Genomic DNA, 21,335 nt, shown 5'->3' with positions numbered 1-21,335 from the left:
TGAACTTGTTGGGCCCAAGGGCCTGTTTCCACACTGTAGGGATTCTATGATCTTCTAACTGTTTTGGAAACTTTCCTATCACTGAAGTTAAACTGACTGACTGGTCTGTAATTGCTTGGATTATCCTTGTGCTTTTTGAACAAGGGCTGATTTGGGTATCAAAAAGGTAATTTTACACATGGAGGTGTTTCAATTCTCTTTTTTTGAGACCTTGCTTTAGTCGAGGGAAGACTGAAATATTTCTGCCATTGCTGCTACAATTGCTCGCTGTAATTTCTTTTGGAAGCATCTCATTCCAGTGTCTTGAACTCTACCACTTGAAGGATTCAAAAATTGATTAGTATTGGACAGAGTTTCCTACTCTTATCACCCATGGGTAGCATCTTCCTTGGCAGAAGACATGAAAAGTATTAACTAAGCTATGTCCCCTGCTTCCATGTGTAAATCCTGTTTTTGGCCCCTAATTAACACTTCTTGCGCTCTCGCGCGCTCTCGCACCCTCCTTGCCCCCCCCCCCCCCCCCCCCCCCCCCGGCATATAAATAGTAAAACTTTGGGATTTGTTTGTTTGTTGTCGTTCTTTTCTTGTAATTCCATTTTGATTTCTAATAGGCTTTTTCACCTCCCCTCTGAATTTTGTTTTCCTTGTGGTTCTCAATTGTATTTTTCTATCTGACATGGTTTTAAGTAAACTGCCCTGTTTTTCTTAATTTCTATGTCTTTGTCATCCAGTGGGCTCTGGATTTGTGTTTTTGATTTGCATTTTTTTTGAGTTTTTTGTCCTTTTTTCATTTTGAAGAAATATACCTTTTTTACTGTCTAACCAAACTATCTCGTCTTTGGTAGCCCATCCCTCATTACAATAAACCTTTGATTCCAGTCTATCTAGCCCAGCTCTGACTTGCCCCACTGTCCTCTAATTTAATTTAATTTTTTCCCGAATTGACTATTGCAAGTCTTCGTCATAGTAAATATTATATGTTCATTTAACTCTTGAATATTTCTCCACTAGACTTGATCCATTTGGCTCACCTTATTTCAAGAGCCAAGTTAATTTGTTGGACAGGACACACTGCAATAGGAAATTCTCCTGACCACAATCTAGGATCACTTGCCCCCTTCTGTGCCTTACCCAAATATAGACTAGATATTGATAATGCAATTAAAGCCCTCCATTATAACTAATACAATGGCATCTTTCTGATTTTTGCTGCAGATCAGTTCCTCTGTAGCCTTTCCATTTATTGGTAGTCCATCAACTGTACTGTGTAATTTTTTTGGAAAAAAAAAGCCTGTTTCATCATCTGTGGTCAAATGGATTGATTTTTGTTCTTGAAATCGAAGATATCATCTTTCTCCAACATTGCAATAATTTCCTTAAATCAATACTTTTAGAATGGTTTCCACCTGTTTTCCTTTTCAACCTCTTCCGAATATTGTGTGTTTGAATATTTAACACCTGGTCCTGCTGTTCCTTGAGCCAGGTCTCTGATATCACCACATCATAACCTCCTCATGAAAATCTGCATAATCCCTATCCAAATTTATTTACAATGCTCTGTGTATTTACATTTATGCATAGTAACCCTAATTTATACTACTTCATCATTCCCTCTCCGTGAGCATCTGCTCCCTCACCAAACAATATACGGCACTCTTAGTGCTACCTGTGTCTTGAAGCATTTTGTGCTCCCTGGTATTTTTCAGTCATTCTGTCTTGGTTGGAAGTTGTTGAAACACTTCGTGATAGCATTACCAACTCAGTACCAGGTATAACTCATTTAGCTTCTATTGATGCTATGAAACTGTAGGTGAGAGGAGCAGAAGTAGATCATTCAGCCCAAGTGCTCTGCCATTCTTTCCCAGAGCCAGTCCCACTGACCTAAGAATCAAAAGTCCTCAATCATATGTCTAGACATGAACTCATCTGCTGTATTATCCTGTTTTTGTATTCACTTGCATTTGGTGCTAGGTATAATGTGTAGGTTACTACATTTGAGATCCTGCTTGCTATTTTTCTACCTAGCACTGTAAATTCTGATTGTGGGGTCACTTTCCCTTTCCCTTTCCCTTTCCCTTTTGATATCAATAGGGACCATGATCTGTGACTGTCTGTCCTCCCGAAAAGGTTGTTCTGCAGCTGGTACATGACAACCTTCACTCTGGCATCAGGGAGGCAACATGCCATTCCAAGGCTGCAGAAATATCTGTATGATCCCCTATCACTATTTCTGTTGCTGGGTTGCTTGTAGTTGCATTGGTTTCCTCTGAGGAACCACTATCCACACTACTTCCCAAATGGAAAACTGACTTGACAGTTGTAACCAGTTGTTTCTCTTGGACTCCGTACAATTGTCCAGGTGCTTAAACTGTGCATACAGTGGATTCTGATAATGTGTGTTTCTTCAATGCGAATTGGTTATAATGCAGTTTTTAGAATAGAAGAACGCTGCTTGTAAAGTGCAAGCTTTCCCTGCCTGTGTTGGCTATAACACGATTCTGTCCCTATCACTTTGTGTTGTGGTTATTGTGATTCTTTAAAACACAAGAACTCGACTATTGCGTTGTATCAGAACTGACTGTACTATTAGTGACTGTAGCCTCTCCCTGGATCCTGTTGCTTATTAACTAGGCTATTATAACTTTAAAGGCTGCTGGTTCTAAAATTGAACTTGAAGAGTTTACCAATTGAATTCTTTTTGTGTATCTGGGATATACTGACTCTACCTCTGCTTTACTTGTGTGAAATGTATTACCAGTGATGCTTTATTTTTACATTGAAAATAAAACACTTCTTGTTGGTGAAGGTTATACAATATTTTGGTAGAGGAACTGAAAGATTTTAACAGAACAAGCGCAGACTGGTTTATGGCACTGAAGGAAACCATTGTGCCTATTGTGTTGATGTTTGTGGCTTTTGGACCCTTGGGTGCAGAATTAGAGTTCATTTAATGTCCTGATTTATCATCCCACTGTGAAAGTTAAAGACAATGCCCAAGGAAATCTTAAATTTCATAGACGCCATAAGATTTGAATTAGCTTAGCATAGCATAACCTACAGCTTTAATCAAAAGACGTTTTTCAATAACTGACACACTTCACAAAAATTCCGTTTGCAAGGATTCATTACATGTAATTTCAAGTTCATGAGAAACTTTTGAGTGTAAAATCCACACAAACTGCATTGACAACGAGGATCCTGTTTAAATCCCCAAGAAATCAATACAGTTAGGTAGAGTGGATCTCAAGCCCAAGTACCAACGTGTTAATCTTCTGTCTGTTTGGGTGAGGGAAAAGACGGTGGCTGAAGTCTGCAAAACTTGAACAAAAAATGCATTTGGCACCTTCAGTAGAGAACTAAAATGCAGTAAATATTTTGCACATGGATGGCTGTGGTACAGGCAAAGAATGTTTTATGTTGGGTAGTGTGAATCCGGCAAGGTGTGGCATAGCCCTGAAAGGATAGGGGGCTTGCTGCACTTTCAACCTACTTTATGGTTTGGTGTTGGAGTCAAAATTGTTTGACAAAATTTTGTTTTAAGCTTCTGGATTCAAACTGAAGCACAGGTTCTAATGATTTAGCACTGTTCTCTTTCTCTCAACCCTGTCCCCTTGTTCTTGCCCTCCACCCAGGCTACTGATAATCAACAAAGTAAGTTGTAATCATCAACTCTGCTTTCTTCTGCAGGAACAGTAGTTGTATGGTACCTTTTTGTTTTAAGCCCAAGACACTTCAAGTATCTTATCATACTTTAGGATTTTTAAAAAATGCTGATTGGTTCCCTTACCTCTGGGATTGTAGTAGAAAGGAATACAGTCAGAAATGAGTGCAGTGGAATTAATACTTCTGAGTGTTGCAGATAAACTCTGCCTCCTTTTACAGCAAGTGTGATTTGTTATTTTTTTAAAACCGGGATCAGCCGTAGGAATTCAAGGAAAATATTTAGCACTTTGCATGGTGACCTCCTCATTGGGCTGATCAACCACTTTGTTTTACATGTCAACTTGTAGGAAACAGTAACTGACACCAAAATTGGATGTGTTGTGGACAGCAGAGGGGGTTACATCCAGAGTATAGTTGGATCTTGATCAGATGGGCTGAGGAGTGGCAGGTGGAGTTTAATTAACTTATAAATGAGATACTGCATTTTGGAAAGGCAAATCAGGTCAAGATTTATACACTTGATGGTAATGGCTGTGGTGAGTGTTGCTGAATGCAGGTTCATAGTCCCTTGAAAGTGGAGTCACCAGTGGACAAGTTAATGAAGGAGGTGTTCAGTAATAAGAGATAATGGGAACTGCAGATGCTGGAGAATCCAAGATAACAAAGTGTGAAGCTGGATGAACACAGCAGGCTAAGCAGCATCTCAGGAGCACAAAAGCTGACATTTCGGGCCTAGACCCCCCCTCCAGAAGGGGATGGGGAGAGGGTTCTGGAATAAATAGAGAGGGGGAGGTGGACCAAAAGATGGAGAGAAAAGAAGATAGGTGGAGAGGAGAGTATAGGTGGGGAGGGGATAGGTCAGTCCAGGGAAGATGGACAGGTCAAGGAGGTGGGATGAGGTAGTAGGTAGGAAATGGAGGTGCGTCTTGAGGTGGGAGGAAGGGATGGGTGAGAGGAAGAACGGGCTAGGGAAGTGGAGACGGGCTGGTTTTGGAATGCAGTGGGGGAGGGCAGATGTGCAGGTGCATTTCTGCTTAATATGGAAGGCCATCTTGGGGCCTGGGATGGGGGTGAGGGAGGAGGTGTGGGGGCAAGTGTAACACTTCCTGCGGTTGCAGGGGAAGGTGCCGGGTGTGGTGGGGTTGGAAGGGAGTGTGGAGCGGACAAAGGAGTCGGTGGTCTCTCTGGAAGGCAGACAAGGGTGGGGATGGAAAAATGTCTTGGGTGGTGGGGTCGGATTGTAGATGGCGGAAGTGTCGGAGGATGATGCGTTGTATCCGGAGGTTGGTGGGCTGCTATGTGAGAACGAGGGGGATCCTCTTGGTGGTTGTGGCGAGGGCAGGGTGTGAGGGATGTGTTGTGGGAAATGCGGGAGATGCGGTCAAGGGCGCTTTCGACCACTGGGGGGGGTGGGGTTGTGTGTGTAAGGTAAGGGAGAGTTGCGGTCCTTGAATGTGGACATTTGGGATGTGCGGGAGTGGAATGCCTCATCCTGGGAGCAGATGTGGCGAAGGTGGAGGAATTGGGAATAGAGGATGGAATTTTTGCAGGAGGGTGGGTGGGAGGGTGGGAGGAGGTGTATTCTAGGTAGCTGTGAGAGTCGGTGGGCTTGAAATGGACATCAGTTTTTAACTGGTTGCCTGAGATGGAGACTGAGAGGTCCAGGAAGGTGAGGGATGTGTTGTAGATGGCCCAGGTGAACTTGTGGTTGGGATGGAAGGTGTTGAAGTGGATGAACTGTTTGAGTTCCTCTGGGGATCAAGAGGCAGTGCCGATACTGTCATCAATGTAACAGAGGAAGAGGTGGGGTTTGGGGCCAGTGTAGGTGCAGAAGAGGGACTTTTCCACGTAACCTACAAAGAGGCAGGCATAGCTTGGGCCCATGCGGGTACCCATGGCCACCCACTTTGTCTGTAGGAAGTGGGAGGAATTGAAAGAGAAGTTGTTGAGGGTGAGGATGAGTTCGGCTAGGTGGATGAGGGTGTCGGTGGAGGGGGATTGGTCAGGTCTGCGGGAGAGGAAGAAGCGGAGGGCCTTGAGGCCATCTGCATGAGGAATACCAGTGTATGGGGACTGGATGTCCTTGGTGAAAATGAGGTGTTGGGGGCCAGGGAATTGGAATCCCTGGAGGAGGTGGAGGGTGTGGGTGGTGTCACGGATGTAGGTAGGGAGTTCCTAGACCAAAGGGGAGAAAATGGAGTCCAGATAGGTGGAGATGAGTTCGGTGGGGCAGGAACAGGCTGAGACAATGGGTCGACCAGAGCAGGCAGGTTTGTGGATTTTGGGAAGGAGATAGAAGTGGGCCGTGTGGGGTTGGGGAACAGGTGAGGTTGGAGGCTGTGGGTGGGAGGTCCCCTGAGGTGATGAGATCATGGATGGTGTTGGAGTTTCAGTAGCTTGCTTTTATTGGTCAGTGCATAGGGTATTGGAGTTGGGAGGTTATGTTGCGGCTGTGCAGGTCATTAGTTAGGAAACTGTTGGAATATTGCATGGAATCCTTGTCTCCCAGCTGTAGAAAGGATGTTGTGAAACTAGAAAGGGTTCAGAAAAGATTTACAAGGATGTTGGAAGGTTTGAGCTAGAGGAAGAGTTTTTGAGTTGACTGGGGCTATTTTCCCTGGAGCACTGGAGGCTGAGAGGTGACCTTAGAGGTTTATAAAATCATGGGTGGTGTGAATAGGATAAATAGACAAGGTATTTTCCCTGGAGTGGGGGTGCCCAAAATCAGAAGGCATAGGTTTAAGATGAGAGGGTAAAAATTTAGAAGGGATTTAAGGGGCAGCTTTTGCATGCAGAGGGTGGTGCATGTATGGAAAGAGCTGCCAGGGAAAGTGGTGGAGGCTGGTTCAACTGCAATATTTAAAAGGCATCTGGATGGGACTAGATTTATTTAGGGCATCTCTTTGAGATGAAAGAGGTGGACCAAACGGTCTGTTGCTGTGCTGTATACCTCTAGCTCTGTGACGAGAATGCAGATTCCACAGTGCAACATTACAGAGAATGTTAAACTTCTTAATTGTTCCCTCTTTCAGGACACTGCTGTGCTTAGGATGGCCGACTTCGATCTGATTGATGCACTACATGAAAGTTCTCCCAGTGTCGAACCAGAAGTGAAGAGAGATTTCATTGCTTCTCTGGAGGCAGAGAAATATGATGATGTTGTTGGAGAAAGTGTGACAAAAGAAAGTTATGTTCCACTGCTGGATGATGAGACAAAATCCCCTCCTTCAGAGGCTAAAGAGAATGCTATGGTGTGCTTACATGGAGAGGCAGCACCTGAACAAAGTGGGGGAAAATTGACAGAATGTGAGTGTGTGCATAGTATGAACTTTAAATCGGGGAAGCAAATGGAAGCCTTACTAATAGGTATGACAACAGGACCTGTGAATTTTGGATATTTGTAAGCAGTCTAGTATTATCTAGTGTTTGGTTTTCTATTTAAACATTCCTCTGCATCTATTCGGTACAACCTAAAGAGGAATTGGAATGAGAAATGACCGTTGCTCTACAAATATTTGGTTACGCGTTTGGTCATTCAGATTCCTGCAACTAATTTCATGTTGAGTAATTGCAGCTATTGGAGATCAGTTTTGCAACAGGAAGTAGCTAATTCAACCTTGTAATCTTTTCAACCATTTTGACCTTTCGCAGTTAGATCACAGCAGCTAATTTGTATTTCAACTCTATACTGACTTAGTTTCATATTCCTTGATGCCCTTGCCTAATAAATCTGTTGTGAAATTTGAATTGTCCCTGCATCCAGTCTTTTTAGAAGCATGTTATAAAATTTGCTGTTGTTTGTGTTCCCTGATTTTATTCCTGAACGGTTTAAATCCTCTTCAATTAAAATGCAATTAGCTGCTGACTACTGTGAAGACAGTACTATGTAGTGTGTGTATATATAATCCCATTCTGAAGGGTCACTGGACTTGAAACTTTAACTCTGCTTTAATTCCACAGATGCTGCCAAACTTTCCAAGCTTCTCCAGCAATTTGTTATTGTATAGCTTTTCTTATTTGTGTATGATGGCCTATAATCTGCTAGGGTGTGGGCATCTGTAACTGTTACTTCAGTGGGGTCTTGAATTTTTTTGTTTTGGTTTTTGTTTTTTTCTTGTATTCTTCAATAAAGGGCAAAAACTTGTTTTCTTTCCTCCTGCCCTTTCCTTTACAACTTTATTTCTTAGCTAAGGCTCATGATTTGTGGTATCCCTTTTGAGCAGCTTACCTGAATTATAATAAACTTTTCAGCCTCAATTATAACTGCACGTATGATCAACATTTTGAGAACATCAACCATCCAACACTGTCACCATCTAGACGTATCTAATATGTTTAGTCATTTCATCATTTTTAGTAGGTTTGGAATAGCTGGACTTTTACTGAATGATGGCACCTTCCATGTGGTTAATTACTATAAGCAGGAAGCTGGGCTAACTTTTGAATCATCAGTGGCTCTCTAAGCCGATAGGTATAATGTGTAGTTGGAAATTTATTACAGAAGGTGTAAAAGTGATGCTTTTTTTCCCCACTTTTATTTGAGACTGGCTGTAAAAATCATGCATCTCTTTCCAGATTAGAAGGTAGCAGTAAGAATTTGAAGAACTAGAAAGTTGAATGAGTTTACTGCATTCCAAACAAAAATTGTTACATACCATAAAAGAAGGCAAGTGAATTAGTGATAATAAAATGTGAGGCTGGATGAACACAGCAGGCCCAGCAGCATCTCGGGAGCACAAAAGCTGACGTTTCGGGCCAAGACCCTTCTTCACTGATGAAGGGTCTAGGCCCGAAACGTCAGCTTTTGTGCTCCTGAGATGCTGCTGGGCCTGCTGTGTTCATCCAGCCTCACATTTTATTATCTTGGATTCTCCAGCATCTGCAGTTCCCATTATCACTGAAGTGAATTAGTGTATATTTGTTTTCTTATCCGAGCTTGGGAATTTCCATCAGGGTAAAAACAGTATTAATTAAAATACTGCGATTGCAAGAATAAAGACATTTAATTAAAACTCCATAAAGATGACAAGGCAGGTGATGTACTCCAGATGTAGTTGGTAGATTCTAAAGAATGCAAATGTTGCAGTAGATCACATTGGCAGTAAGTGTTTGGACTTCAGGAACTGTGATTAAGAGTACATAAGTGGATGGCCAAACATCAAACACTGCTGCATTTTAGCGAAATTTGCCAGGTCACTTTGGTCCAAAAGGCACTCATTAACCGTTGGGCAATATCTTCTGTGTTTTTTCTGTGATCAGGAATGATTGGTGTGCTTGTGAATGAGGCAGGTACAGATGTTGAGATAGTAGATGTGGAGGAGGTGCAGCCATTTCAAACAGGTTCCAGGTTCTTGAGTGAGAGAAGTAGGAGGTCATGAACTATTTTATCTTGGAATCATGGTGCAGTGATCTGTGCGTGTGGGAGAAGTGAATAGAAACTGAGGAGATATACTCACTGCGGGGGATGCAGAGGAGATTCACTCGGTTGATTCCACAATTGAGAGGGTTGGACTATGAGGAGAGACTGAATAGACTGGGATTATACTCATTGGAATTCAGAAGAATGAGGGGAGATCTTATAGAAACATAATCTTATGAAGGGAATAGATAAGGTGGAGGCAGGGACGTTGTTTCTGCTAGCAGGTGAAACTAGGACTAGAGGGCATTGCCTCAAAATAAAGGGAAGCAGATGTAGGGCTGAAGTCAGGAGGAACCTGTTCACCCAAAGGGTTATGATTCTGTGGAATTTCCTGCCCAGTGAAGTGGTTGAAGTTACCTTGCTGAATGTTTTTAAGGCAAGGCTAGATAAATTTTTGAACACTAAATGAATTAAGGGCTATGGTGAGTGGGCAGGTAAGTGGAGCCGAGTCTCAAAGATCAGCCATGATCTTATTAAATCGTGGGGCAGACTCAAGGGGCCAGATGGCCGCCTCCTGCTAGTTTCTTATGTTCTAAACTATAGGGTGATCATTTAGTCAGAATAGGTGCGGATCAGTGCAGCTGAGAGTTTGAGTCCTGAAGGCAGTACTGCCTGCCTGGTTTCAGACATCTCTAAATTGGAGAGGACTTTGCTATGGGAGAGGAAGGATCCTATGGTCTTGGTCCACGTGGGTACCCATGACCTTGAATGGGATAAAGAAAGAGGTTCTGATTGGAGAGCTTGAGCAGCTAAGGGCTAAATCTGTAAAGCAGAAAAAATATTTGGATAATTACTGGAGCAATGAGTAAATTCACATTGTGTTGAATGTGTGGCAAAAGATTGGCATGAGAGAAATGGGTTTGATTTGTGGAATGTAAACCTCAGTACTGGGAGAAACCAAGATCTGAACCATTAGCCTTCATCTGAACATCTGTGGTCCCAGCATACTGTTGATTCATTAGGCAACCTTGCCATCACCCCTCAAACAACTGTACATGTAGAAAACCATAAATTTCAGTTAGGCCTTCGATCTCTCACTTAAGGTTGTACGCCTATACTTGTGTTTCGCGCCGATCACTTGAATATGATAAATAGCCTCACCTAGCACAGGAGCAATAAACTATACAATATAAGGAATAATTATAGTTCCACAACTTCAGTTGCTCTACTGTTGGTCGATTATATCACTACATCTTGCAGTAGTGTGCAGCATGGTGGCTCACTAGTTAGCACTGCTGCCTCTCAGCGCCAGGGATTCAGGTTCGATTACACCTTCAGGCAACTGCCTGCATGAAGTTTGCATGTTCTCCGTGTCTGTGTGGGTTTCCTCAGTGCTCAGGTTTCCTCCCACAATCCAAAGATGAGCTGGCTAGGTGGATTGGCAGTGTTAAATTGCCCATAGTGTTCAGGGATGAGTAGATTTAGGGTTATATGAGGATGAGTTTGGGTGGAATGCTCTGGGTTGGTGTGAACTTGTTGGGCCAAGGGGGCTGTTTCCACAATGTAGAGGTTCTATCTATCATCTTTCCTTCCATGTCTCGATCTCTCTCTCGCTTCTCCGTCCCCCCCGCCCGCAACTTGATCAACTTAGGTTGATGTTTCTACACAGCCTGCTGAGCAGTTTTGAGAATCGAATTTATTTTCATGTTTTTGACTATTTTTGCTGAGGTAAATGCACAAGTCAAAGCTCTGCATTGTTCTAAATCCAGGGATTTTTGGATATGAGAAGGTTTTTGGAATAGATATCAGCAAGGAGAATTTTGCTTTGCACTGAAGTATATTTGGGATTGATGAATAAATAAGACTATTGCGGCCAGGATTGGTAGAGATCTGGGGAAGGTTTTGGAGGAGCTGTACTATATGAAGGAGGGGGAAAAAAGAGATGTCAGAAGAGCATTTCCGTTTTTAGGCATGAATGAGGGTTTTAACACGTTTTGATTGTCAGAAACAAGGTTGGACGCGAGACAGAATTGGAAGTTCGGCTTATGGTCTATGTTCTGACTGAACACTAACTCTAACTCAACTTGGGATATTTTCTCAAGGAGACAGTCGAATCAGGTGATGGATTTTGAAAAAAGATGTTCTGGTCCTCTTACTGTTTAAGTAGGGGAAGCTTTAAGCTGAACCAAGAAAACATGTGCTGTGGGAAAAGCTTTCAATGATGCATTTCTCCTATTTTTATATTAATGTTTACCTTTCTGCATGAGCGCAGCAGCCTCGTACAAGGGAATGTATGTTGGTATTTCTGTTATGGAGAGAAGAAAGTGCAACTGACTTTGACACTGAAGCATAATTTGACAGAAGGTGAGCTAGGAAACTGATATTTGATAGCGATGATTGATTGGTTTAAAGAGAAAAAGCTTGATTGCTTAACATTTGCCATTATAGTACCTTCAGTGTAGGTGTTACTGGACCCATCTCAAGAAAGGGGAACAGTAAGTGGAAGACATGTGTAAATGAGAAAAAAATACAGTAATCCAACAGTAGGGAACTAAGATGATTGCATTGAGGAATGAAATTGAGACCACATAGTCCACTGATTTCGGGTGCCATGCTTTACAACATTGGGTGGTATCGCTATCTTAACTTTCAAGGATCGTGGGATGTTATCTCTATCTTGGTGCTCAAAAATCTTGTCCCTGTTATGCTTGTTACATTTGTCGTGGCGTTTCTTTCTTTTGCTTTTGTCCCCACAATTTTACTAATCACTACCAGATGTTCTTATCTTTCCAAGTACATGCTCAAATAATTGCAAGTTGTATCTTGGTGATTTGTGTATGTTGTTTTCATGTGGCTACTTTACTCAATATTTCTTCATTAGTGGTGTGCAATGGTATTTTGGTTTGCAGGGGAAAATATCTGCTTTCCATATAGATGTTCATATTTCTAGAGAATCAAGTGAGAATAAATAAATAAAGTTAGAGATCTGACATCATTGCAAGTGTTATGTACCCCAGTTCCTTTTTACTATCAGATGCCATTGACTACAAAGCATAAAATAATTGAGATTGGATTTCTTTTTTAAATCATGTTAAAAGTGATGATTTTTAATTTCCTATGAACATGGGAATATGGAAATTAGGTGTGAGAGCAGGCAGTTCGCCCCTTTGAACCCATTCCACCATGATCGTATTGTGGCTCTCTCTTCTTCTCTCTCTTCTCCTCTCTCTTCTTCTCTCTCTTCTTCTCTCTCTTCTTCTCTCTCTTCTCCTCTCTCTTCTCCTCTCTCTTCTCCTCTCTCTTCTCCTCTCTCTTCTCCTCTCTCTTCTCCTCTCTCTTCTCCTCTCTCTTCTCCTCTCTCTTCTCCTCTCTCTTCTCCTCTCTCTTCTCCTCTCTCTTCTCCTCTCTCTTCTCCTCTCTCTTCTCCTCTCTCTTCTCCTCTCTCTTCTCCTCTCTCTTCTCCTCTCTCTTCTCCTCTCTCTTCTCCTCTCTCTTCTCCTCTCTCTTCTCCTCTCTCTTCTCCTCTCTCTTCTCCTCTCTCTTCTCCTCTCTCTTCTCCTCTCTCTTCTCCTCTCTCTTCTCCTCTCTCTTCTCCTCTCTCTTCTCCTCTCTCTTCTCCTCTCTCTTCTCCTCTCTCTTCTCCTCTCTCTTCTCCTCTCTCTTCTCCTCTCTCTTCTCCTCTCTCTTCTCCTCTCTCTTCTCCTCTCTCTTCTCCTCTCTCTTCTCCTCTCTCTTCTCCTCTCTCTTCTCCTCTCTCTTCTCCTCTCTCTTCTCCTCTCTCTTCTCCTCTCTCTTCTCCTCTCTCTTCTCCTCTCTCTTCTCCTCTCTCTTCTCCTCTCTCTTCTCCTCTCTCTTCTCCTCTCTCTTCTCCTCTCTCTTCTCCTCTCTCTTCTCCTCTCTCTTCTCCTCTCTCTTCTCCTCTCTCTTCTCCTCTCTCTTCTCCTCTCTCTTCTCCTCTCTCTTCTCCTCTCTCTTCTCCTCTCTCTTCTCCTCTCTCTTCTCCTCTCTCTTCTCCTCTCTCTTCTCCTCTCTCTTCTCCTCTCTCTTTCCCCCCCCATAGCCCGTTATGTGTTTCTTTCTATGACCTGTTGATCGTTCCTGCCTCCACTACACTCTCTGGGGCAGTGAGTTCCACAACCACCTGAAGTAATTTCTCCTCATCGCAGTTGTAACCCTACCTGTTCGCGTTGTATACCTAATAACCTCTTGTTCTAGACTATCCCAAAAACGGGAACATCTGTTCAATGTCCACGTTAACAATACCCTTTAGCATTTATTTCCCTCAGTCAGGTTCACCAGCTTTTTCTGAACTCAAGTATAATCGCAGGCTATTCAACTGCTTCTCAGACAACAGCCGTTTTCATCCTTGGAAGCAGTATGGTGAAACTCCTCTGAACTGCCTCCAGTGCTACCAGATGCTTTCTGAAGTAAGGAGGATAAAACGGGATACAGTATGCAAATTGAGCTTCACTTATCCAAGTATTGAGTCATCTCCTTCATTGTTTTTGCAGCATTTTGTCTACTGCAGAGGCCCAATAACAGGATACAGGCAACATGTGAAAAATTATAATTATTCTTGAATGAGACAATAGACAATAGGTGCAGGAGTAGGCCATTCGGCCCTTCGAGCCAGCACCACCATTCATTATGATCATGGCTGATCAATGAGAATGAGGACGTCACACGTCTGCTAGTACTTTGCCAGAATTCAGGGAATTTTGGAATATTATAACTACTGCATCTGCTATCACTGCTGCCACACCCTTTAATACCTTTTAGGGTGCAGACTATCAAGCCTGGTGACTTATCTGCCTTTGATGTTATCAGTTTACTTAATACTGTTTTCCTGGCTATAGTAATTTCACCAAGCTCCTGTGTTAACTGCAGTTTTTGGGAAGAAACTGTATTTTCTCTTGTTGAAAAATTGGTTGTCACAGCTTGGTAATGTGTTCCAGAAGCCCCTTTTTTAATTGAAATTTAAATTTGTTTTACTTGGCTCCCATAAGTTTAACAGGTGGTGATTCTCCATGATTCAGAGCTAATAATTCAGGGCTTGCTCACTAGTTGTAACATGTCAATCTAGCCCAGAAATTAAAAAATACTGGCGTGAATTATTGGAAGATGAAAGCAAAATATTGTGGTAGCTGGAAATCTGAAATAAAAATAGTATGAGAGAAATACAGGTCTGGCAGCATCAGTGGAGAGAGAAACAGACTTAATATTTCCGGTCTGGTTAGCCTCTTTAAAATTGGTACTCATATTGAACTTGCTCTTAGAGGAACTTTGTGGATGTTAATTGCTGTTTTGAATAATCCTTGAATTTGTAGCACTTTGAGAACCAATAATAGTCTGTTGTTCATTCCTTCCTTTTCTCTCCCCCCCCCCCCTCCATTTTTTTCTCTCTCCACCCCCCCTTCCTCCGTTTCTCTCCACCCCTCCCTTTCCTCCGTTTCTCTCCTCTCCACCCCCCCCGTTTCTCTCTCGCCCGCCCGCCCCCCCCCCTCCTCGTTTCTCTCTCGCCCGTCCCCCTCCTCCCTACTGACAGACGGTTATAATTAGTGTGAGCTCTGGAATGACGAATATTCTGAATCATGCCTTTGCATATGGGGTTTGACTGCTCTGTTTGTAATTCTGTAGGCCCTGGAACACAGGAGGAACCAGCAGAGTTGCCAAATGGAGAGCCTGGTGTTGGAAAAGCTGATGGCACAGGTAAGGTTGAAACAACAATTTTCTGTTTGTCTATTCCTTGCAGAGGTTCAGTAGAAATCATTTTTAAAGGCTATAATTATTTTGGTTATGATTTTCTTCTGTTTGGATGATGAGCTTATTTCCTTTATTTTAGAGGAATTATTTTCTTAAGACTTTGACTCTCATGGGGATAAGAGTTAGGTGCAGCACCCCTTCCTAAATGGCCATTCTTGAGCATTGAGTGACTAGACAGTTTGTGTTTTTTTTTTTGTTTCACCTCCTGGACGACACAGTGCACTCCTCACTTCTTTCTACGTGTTCACATTTAGCTAATGCTTACCATGATTCCCAGATAATTCTGGGGGACAGTGTAGAGATATGGTGGCCATGGAATTTATGTAATTTGACTCAATCATTGTGAAAATCCTTTCTTGTTGATCCCACAATCGTGAACTGAAAACTAAGCGCTAGAGATTACAGCGCGTCAGGCAGCATGTGTGAAGACAAGGCAAACTAAGGTTTTGAATCCTGGATGACTCTTCTAGACTTGTTTGGCTTGCTTTCTCTCCATGGATGCTGCCTGACCTCCTGTGAACTACAGCATTTTCTTTTCTATTTTCAGTGCACATTCCAACATCTACAGTAATTAGCTCCCCCACAATCTTGCACATTTTACAGCTCTTGCTCTCGCATGCTCTCACTCTCCTTTGCTGATATGGAAAACTGAATGTTTTAAGGTTACAGTCATTGATTTGAGCCAGAAAAACTATTTAATAAACAGATTTTTCTTTTTTTTTTGAAGTCCCCTCGAAGCAGTGTGATGGAAATGAAAATCCCATTCAGAATCGTCCCTCATTTCAGTATTGATCTTGTATTCGGGGCGACGGCTATAATTTCATGCATGCGGTACAAAGAAACATAGAAAAAGGTCGTAGTGTGAAGCTGGATGAACACAGCAGCATCTTGAGCACAAAAGCTGACGTTTCGGGCATAGACCCTTCATCAGAGGAAGACCCTCTGAAGGGTCTAGGCCTGAAACGTCAGCTTTTGTGCTCCTGTGATGCTGCTTGGCCTGCTGTGTTCATCCAGCTTCACGCTTTGTTATCTTGGATTCTGCAGCATCTGCAGTTCCCGTTATCACTCATTAAAAAAAGGTCATGGTTGTTGGAGATTGGTCATCTCAGCAGCAGAGGAACTCTGCAAGAGCTCCTCAAGTAGAGTCCTAAGTCTAACCACCTTCATCTGCTTCATTAATGATCTTCCCTCCATCATTAAGTCAGAAGTGGAGATGTTCATCAATATTGGTGTTGAATGTTCAGCACCATTTGTGATGACTCTGATATGAAAGCAGTCCATGTTCAAATGAAGCAAGATCTGGACAATATCTAGGCCTGGGTTGATAAGTGGCAAGTAACAGTCATGTCCCACAAATGCCAGGAAGTGACCATCTCCACTAAGACAACCTAATCACTGTGCTTTGACATTCAGTGGTGTTGCTGTCACTGAACCTTTTTTTTTATAAACAAATTTGGCGATACCATTAATCAGAAACTCATTTGGACACTGAAATACAGTGGGTACAAGAGCAGGACAGAGGCTAGGAATACCTTTGGCATGTAACTCCCCACCTGACTCCCAAAGCCCATTCTTCATGTGCAAGGCACAAGTCAAGAGTGTTATGGCATATTCTACACTTAGCTGGATGGGTGCAGCTCCAACAACAAAAGAAGCTTGAAACCACCCAGGACAAAGTAACTGGCATCCAGTCCCTTCGCTGCCAATGCTCAGTACATAGTCCTGCTAAAGTGTACAAGAAGCATGACAAAAAATTGTCAAAGATCCTTTAAACAGCACTTTCCAAACCCATGACCCTTTCCATCCAGAATGACAAGGGCAGCAGATGGATGGGAATGTCACCCCCCTACAAGTTCCCTGCTGAGCTACTCCCCATTCCTTTGTCGTTTGGTCAAAATCCTGGGATTCCCTACCAAAGGATATTGTAGGTCAACCTACAGCACGTGAACTGCAGTGGTTCAAAAAAGCAAGTAATAAATGCTGGCCAGCCACCAACACCAATGTCCCCCCAGTGAATCTGAAAAACACATTGTTTCGTGAACTCCTTCGTGCCCTTCTGCATAAGAATTTCTAAGATGAGTTTGGAGTTCTAACATTTTTTAGTCAATGTTTGAATTTTTATAGTAGGGCAGTTTTCATTTTTTTCATTTTTTTTAATGAATGAGAAGTAGCTGAAGTTAACTTTTCTGTACAGACAATAAATTTAATTGGATACTGATTGAAGTCTGCAGCTTTACTATTTGTTTTCCCCTAATTGAGCTTAGAAGCTACTTGGTGGTCCTACTGTTGTATCAATGAGTTTGTACCATGTTTCAATCAATAAATATTTAATTGTAATTACCTTTATTTCTCTATCTCAATGTCAAAGCTTTTTCAGTGAAGTCATTGCTCATGTCTGGAGTATTCCTTTAGTGGTACCATAATTTTACAAAGCAGGTTAAAACTTTACAATGCCGGTTGCTTATGTGGTGTTTTTATATGCATATTTTTCCTTCTTTAATTTTCAACTTTGCCCTTAAAATGACTGAAATAGATCAATGTATTGCCCTGAGTTCTGTAATGATTGTCATATTTAGTTGAGAATGGAGAAGACTGTGGTAGATGTCAAGTAGTTACCGTACTAACAGCACAAGGGATTGAGGTTATCTTCTAATAACTTGAATAGCATAACATTTTGAAACTGAACTGGCTCACTTAATCTGGCCCATATAGTTGTGATGCTTTGTGCACAATGATACAGAAATTTTATTCCTATTTGCATAATTATGCACTGTGTGCATGTTAAAGCAATTACTTCATGTTAAAGCCTCACCATTGTCTTGGTCAATTACAATCATTAAGGCATAGAGGCTGTTTGGTGCATTAAGTCTATGCTTGCTCTCTGGAGTCGTCCAATGGCTCCCTTTTTACCCCCCTGCAGTATTCCCGAGACACTGCAGGTTTATTTCTGTCAAATTGATCCAATTTCTTTTTAAAACTCATCGGCCTGTCTCCTCCTTGTTTTGGAAAGTGAGTTTCAGGTTACATAACTTGTTTCTTTTTCAGAAAAAGAAGTTCCTTCCATCGTCTCTTGTACATCTTGTCGAAATCCTCAAGTCTGTGCTTCCTTATTCCTTATTTGATTGGCTAACAGAAACAGCTTCTCTTTGACACTTTTTCAGTTGACATAATCCTGTGTACCCACATAAAATCTCATGGCAATCTCCTCTTGTCTAAGAAGCAGAAGAACTCCAAACTAACCTTGAAACAAATCCTGGGATGGTCAGGTGCAACATGTTTGCAATTTCTGTACAATGTGGAAACACGAGGATGCTTCACCTTTCTAAGACCTGCAGTGGCTCAAGCATAAATTTTTGAAACAGCCATCGAAGAGCAGAGGTAGTGAGTTCCTGAATCCTATACCCTGGGTGTTTGTCACACACAAGCAGTAAAAAGTTACAAATAAACGGATGGCCATCGGGTAGAGGAAGTGGTGCAAGCTTCTTGGTGTCACACTCAAGCTGCACTCGGGAATCTCTAGGAATGATGACATCCTGGAAAAAGTGCACTCTGAACATTGCTGCCCTTCTGTGTTCTCCTTTACCATCAGTGTCAATCAGTTGATTCTGTAGTTAGGCAACAGACTGATCAACTTTGCTATTAAGTCCAATATCGCAATTTGCATCCCTAGTGCCTTGGTAAAGGATATCCTGGATCAGCTGCTGTACATTCTGTAGGGGATGTTGTGTACCAGAAGGTGTGGTGGATGCTGATATAAACAATGGAAAGGCCAAGAATTGAGTTCCCATAGGTTGAATTTCAAGAGTTAGGGAGACAAATTTTAAAATTTATGACTTTGAAGGTAATAACTCGAGTTACACTTGTGCATAGAAACGTGGCAATAGGAAGACGGTGAGAATCGCTGGAGCATGACTGTAGGCATGATGCAGGATGGAGAGACTTACCTCTAAGGATAGTGGAAAGCTATCTATTTGCCAGAAGAAATTGAATGGACACTTGAACAACAAAAACTTGCAGGGCAGGAAGGAGAATGGAATCTAATGGATTATTTGACAGAAAGCTGACATGAATTAGCTTGGGCCAAGTGACTGTCCCTGTATAATTTTCGTGGTACATTCATGATCTAAGAACATATTCCTCTTTAAAATCTAGTTTATGCCTTGTTTGATGTGCCTTGCTTCCTCTAAACCTCTGATCATTTCTCTTAAGTGTACATCTAATTAATTAACTCACTGGGAATCTTTTAACTTTCCAGCTGCTGGTTTGAATGAATATGCTAGTACTAAAAGTAAGAATGCCTGCCAAGCAACTACTTACCTAATTTTCTAAGACATACTTTGTTCTCTGCTCCCTGCCAATGCCCCCGACCCTCCCAAAAACAAAACACCATTTTGTTGTGTTTTGTGGCTTGCTCTGTTCTTCAGACTCTGGTCTGCAGTACTGCCTCTCAACTCTGTTTCTGTCTTGCTGCTGTGATGGGAAATGGTTGCCAGGAAATTTTTTTTTTCTTTTTTTTGTACCTGGCAGCACTTGACGCAGGCCAGTTCTTGTTCTGATGTTAGATCTAGCAGCTTTGTTTCTGTAACAAGATCTTTTTCACATCAACAGTCTGTTAATCTGACTCTTGAGCCTGTTTAAGAGCATCACCCTCTATACAATGAGAAGTATCACTTTTTCCTCTTGAAGTGCTAAGTGGACATCTGGCTGAAGGTAAACCAGAATGGAATATTAAGCTTAATAAAATGTGAGGCTGGATGAACACAGCAGGCCAAGCAGCATCTCAGGAGTGCTCCTGAGATGCTGCTTGGCTTGCTGTGTTCATCCAGCCTCACATTTTATTATCTTGGAATCTCCAGCATCTGCAGTTCCCATTATCTCTGGAATATTAAGCTTGCCTTTTTTGATGCAAGAATTGCAGTAGTTCCAGATTTTCTCTCACTTTTAAATCAGAAGATGAGACCATGTATTAGTTGGAACAAAAACCAAAGAACAGTGGATGCTAGAAATTTGAAACAAAAAGCTGGTGAATCTCAGCAGGTCTGGCAATATCTGTCCAAAGAAAGCAGAGTTAATGTTTTGAGCCCAACGATCCTTTCTCAGAATTCAGTGAATTAATGGGATAAGAATAGCTAGGTATTTTACCAGTGTGGACATGATAGACAAAAGGCCCTCTTTGTGTTCAGTAAAATCTGACTGACTAATTACTGAATTGGTCAGCTGTGAAACACATTTGCCAGTTTGGTCTTGTGGGAGTTAAACTTTCAGGTTTTTTGAACTGTAGGTGTTTGTGACACGGCTACTTTATGAGCTTTAATAAATTTTATTCTAACAGTTTACTGTATTGAGTAGTGCCTGTTCGAAGATTTAAAATCTATCATCTGGAGCAATATCTCAATGCCCTTGGTGTCTCAGACCAGACCCCCTCTTTTCTCTGCCTTTTCTGCCACGCCCCTCACCCACTTAAATTTCTTGCTATAGCCCCATCAGTTAAAATAGGTGATTTTTGGCAGCTTAAAACCCTGATGTTGTCATTTCCTTTTGTGAAGTGCATGTCTGTTGGGTGTATATTTTCCAAAAACACTCGTCTTTGTTTTGTTTAATGTTGAAATGTTTTGCTGAATAGTCACCGCCTTCAATGATGCCCCCTTAAATAGTCAGAGCATTAAACAGCCACTTCTGCATTGGCATTAGTTGCCACACCAGATATTCTGTTCTGCAAATAGGTGCATTTCTTGTATTGCTTGGACTGGCCATTATGAGCATTGAAACACAGATTTCATCCTGTTCACTCTGCAAGGTCTCAAATGTTTTTGACTTTTTCATGGAATGCCATTTTGCTAAGAAGCTATTGGTTTTGGTCTTATGCTTTCCATGCATGAAGCTCCTTCTAGACCAACTGTCATTACTAACGCTCAAAAGTGTTACAAAACAGCACTGGATAAACTCAATCCTGGTAGCATCTGAGGAGAGAAAAACAAAGTAATGTTTCAAATCTAATTGGACTATTCTTCAGAATCCTGATATGGTATAAAACTTTTCGCACACTTCACTTAAATTTGCCAGCATTACAGTGGATAGTTTTCACTGTTGTAGGAAATAGCCTGAGCACTCTGACAATAGTGACGGTTCATTCTCCCACTTGGAGAGAAATGAAGGCATCTTAGGATGCTTGTCCAAAGATCCGAGAAAGTAGCAGGACTGTTTAATTGGATGGTTAAGGAGGCACATGACTCACTTGTCTTGATCAGTTGTAGCATAGATAATTAGAGCAGAGAAGTTATTTTGAAACTGTACAAAATAGTGTTCGGGCCACAGATTGGAGTAAAGTGTGAAATTCTGGACACCATTCTGCAGGATGTATATGATTGCACTAGAGGAGTGCTGAGGACATTCACCAGGATGTTGGCTTGATTGGAACATTTTGGGAACATTACAGCAGGAATAGGCCATTCATCACCTCAAGCTTGTTTCACCATTCAATGCAATCATGGCTGATCTGTAACCTAACTCCAAATAACTACCTTTTGCCCATATCCCCTAATACACCTGC

At 41.9% G+C, this 21,335-nt stretch overlaps 1 protein-coding gene across 11 annotated transcripts in view; it reads left to right on the top strand.

Moving 5' to 3' along the window:
* Positions 1–21,335, top strand: part of LOC125451566 (microtubule-associated protein 4-like) — a 344,184-nt gene that overhangs the window by 84,213 nt on the left and 238,636 nt on the right. For 9 of the 11 annotated variants that reach the window (XM_059646155.1, XM_059646158.1, XM_059646153.1 and 6 more), the window contains exons 2-3: positions 6,696–7,029; positions 14,660–14,731. In XM_059646155.1, coding sequence (XP_059502138.1) covers positions 6,714–7,029; positions 14,660–14,731 — 388 coding nt within the window. In that variant the 5' untranslated portion in view covers positions 6,696–6,713. The remainder of the gene's footprint in view (positions 1–6,695; positions 7,030–14,659; positions 14,732–21,335) is intronic. The other 2 variants (XM_059646156.1, XM_059646152.1) reach the window with 1 other exon arrangement.

The sequence above is a fragment of the Stegostoma tigrinum genome, chromosome 5 (genome assembly GCF_030684315.1).
Source record: "Stegostoma tigrinum isolate sSteTig4 chromosome 5, sSteTig4.hap1, whole genome shotgun sequence".
Taxonomy (NCBI): Eukaryota; Metazoa; Chordata; class Chondrichthyes; order Orectolobiformes; family Stegostomatidae; genus Stegostoma; species Stegostoma tigrinum.
This window is presented reverse-complemented; position numbering and strand designations above follow the sequence as displayed.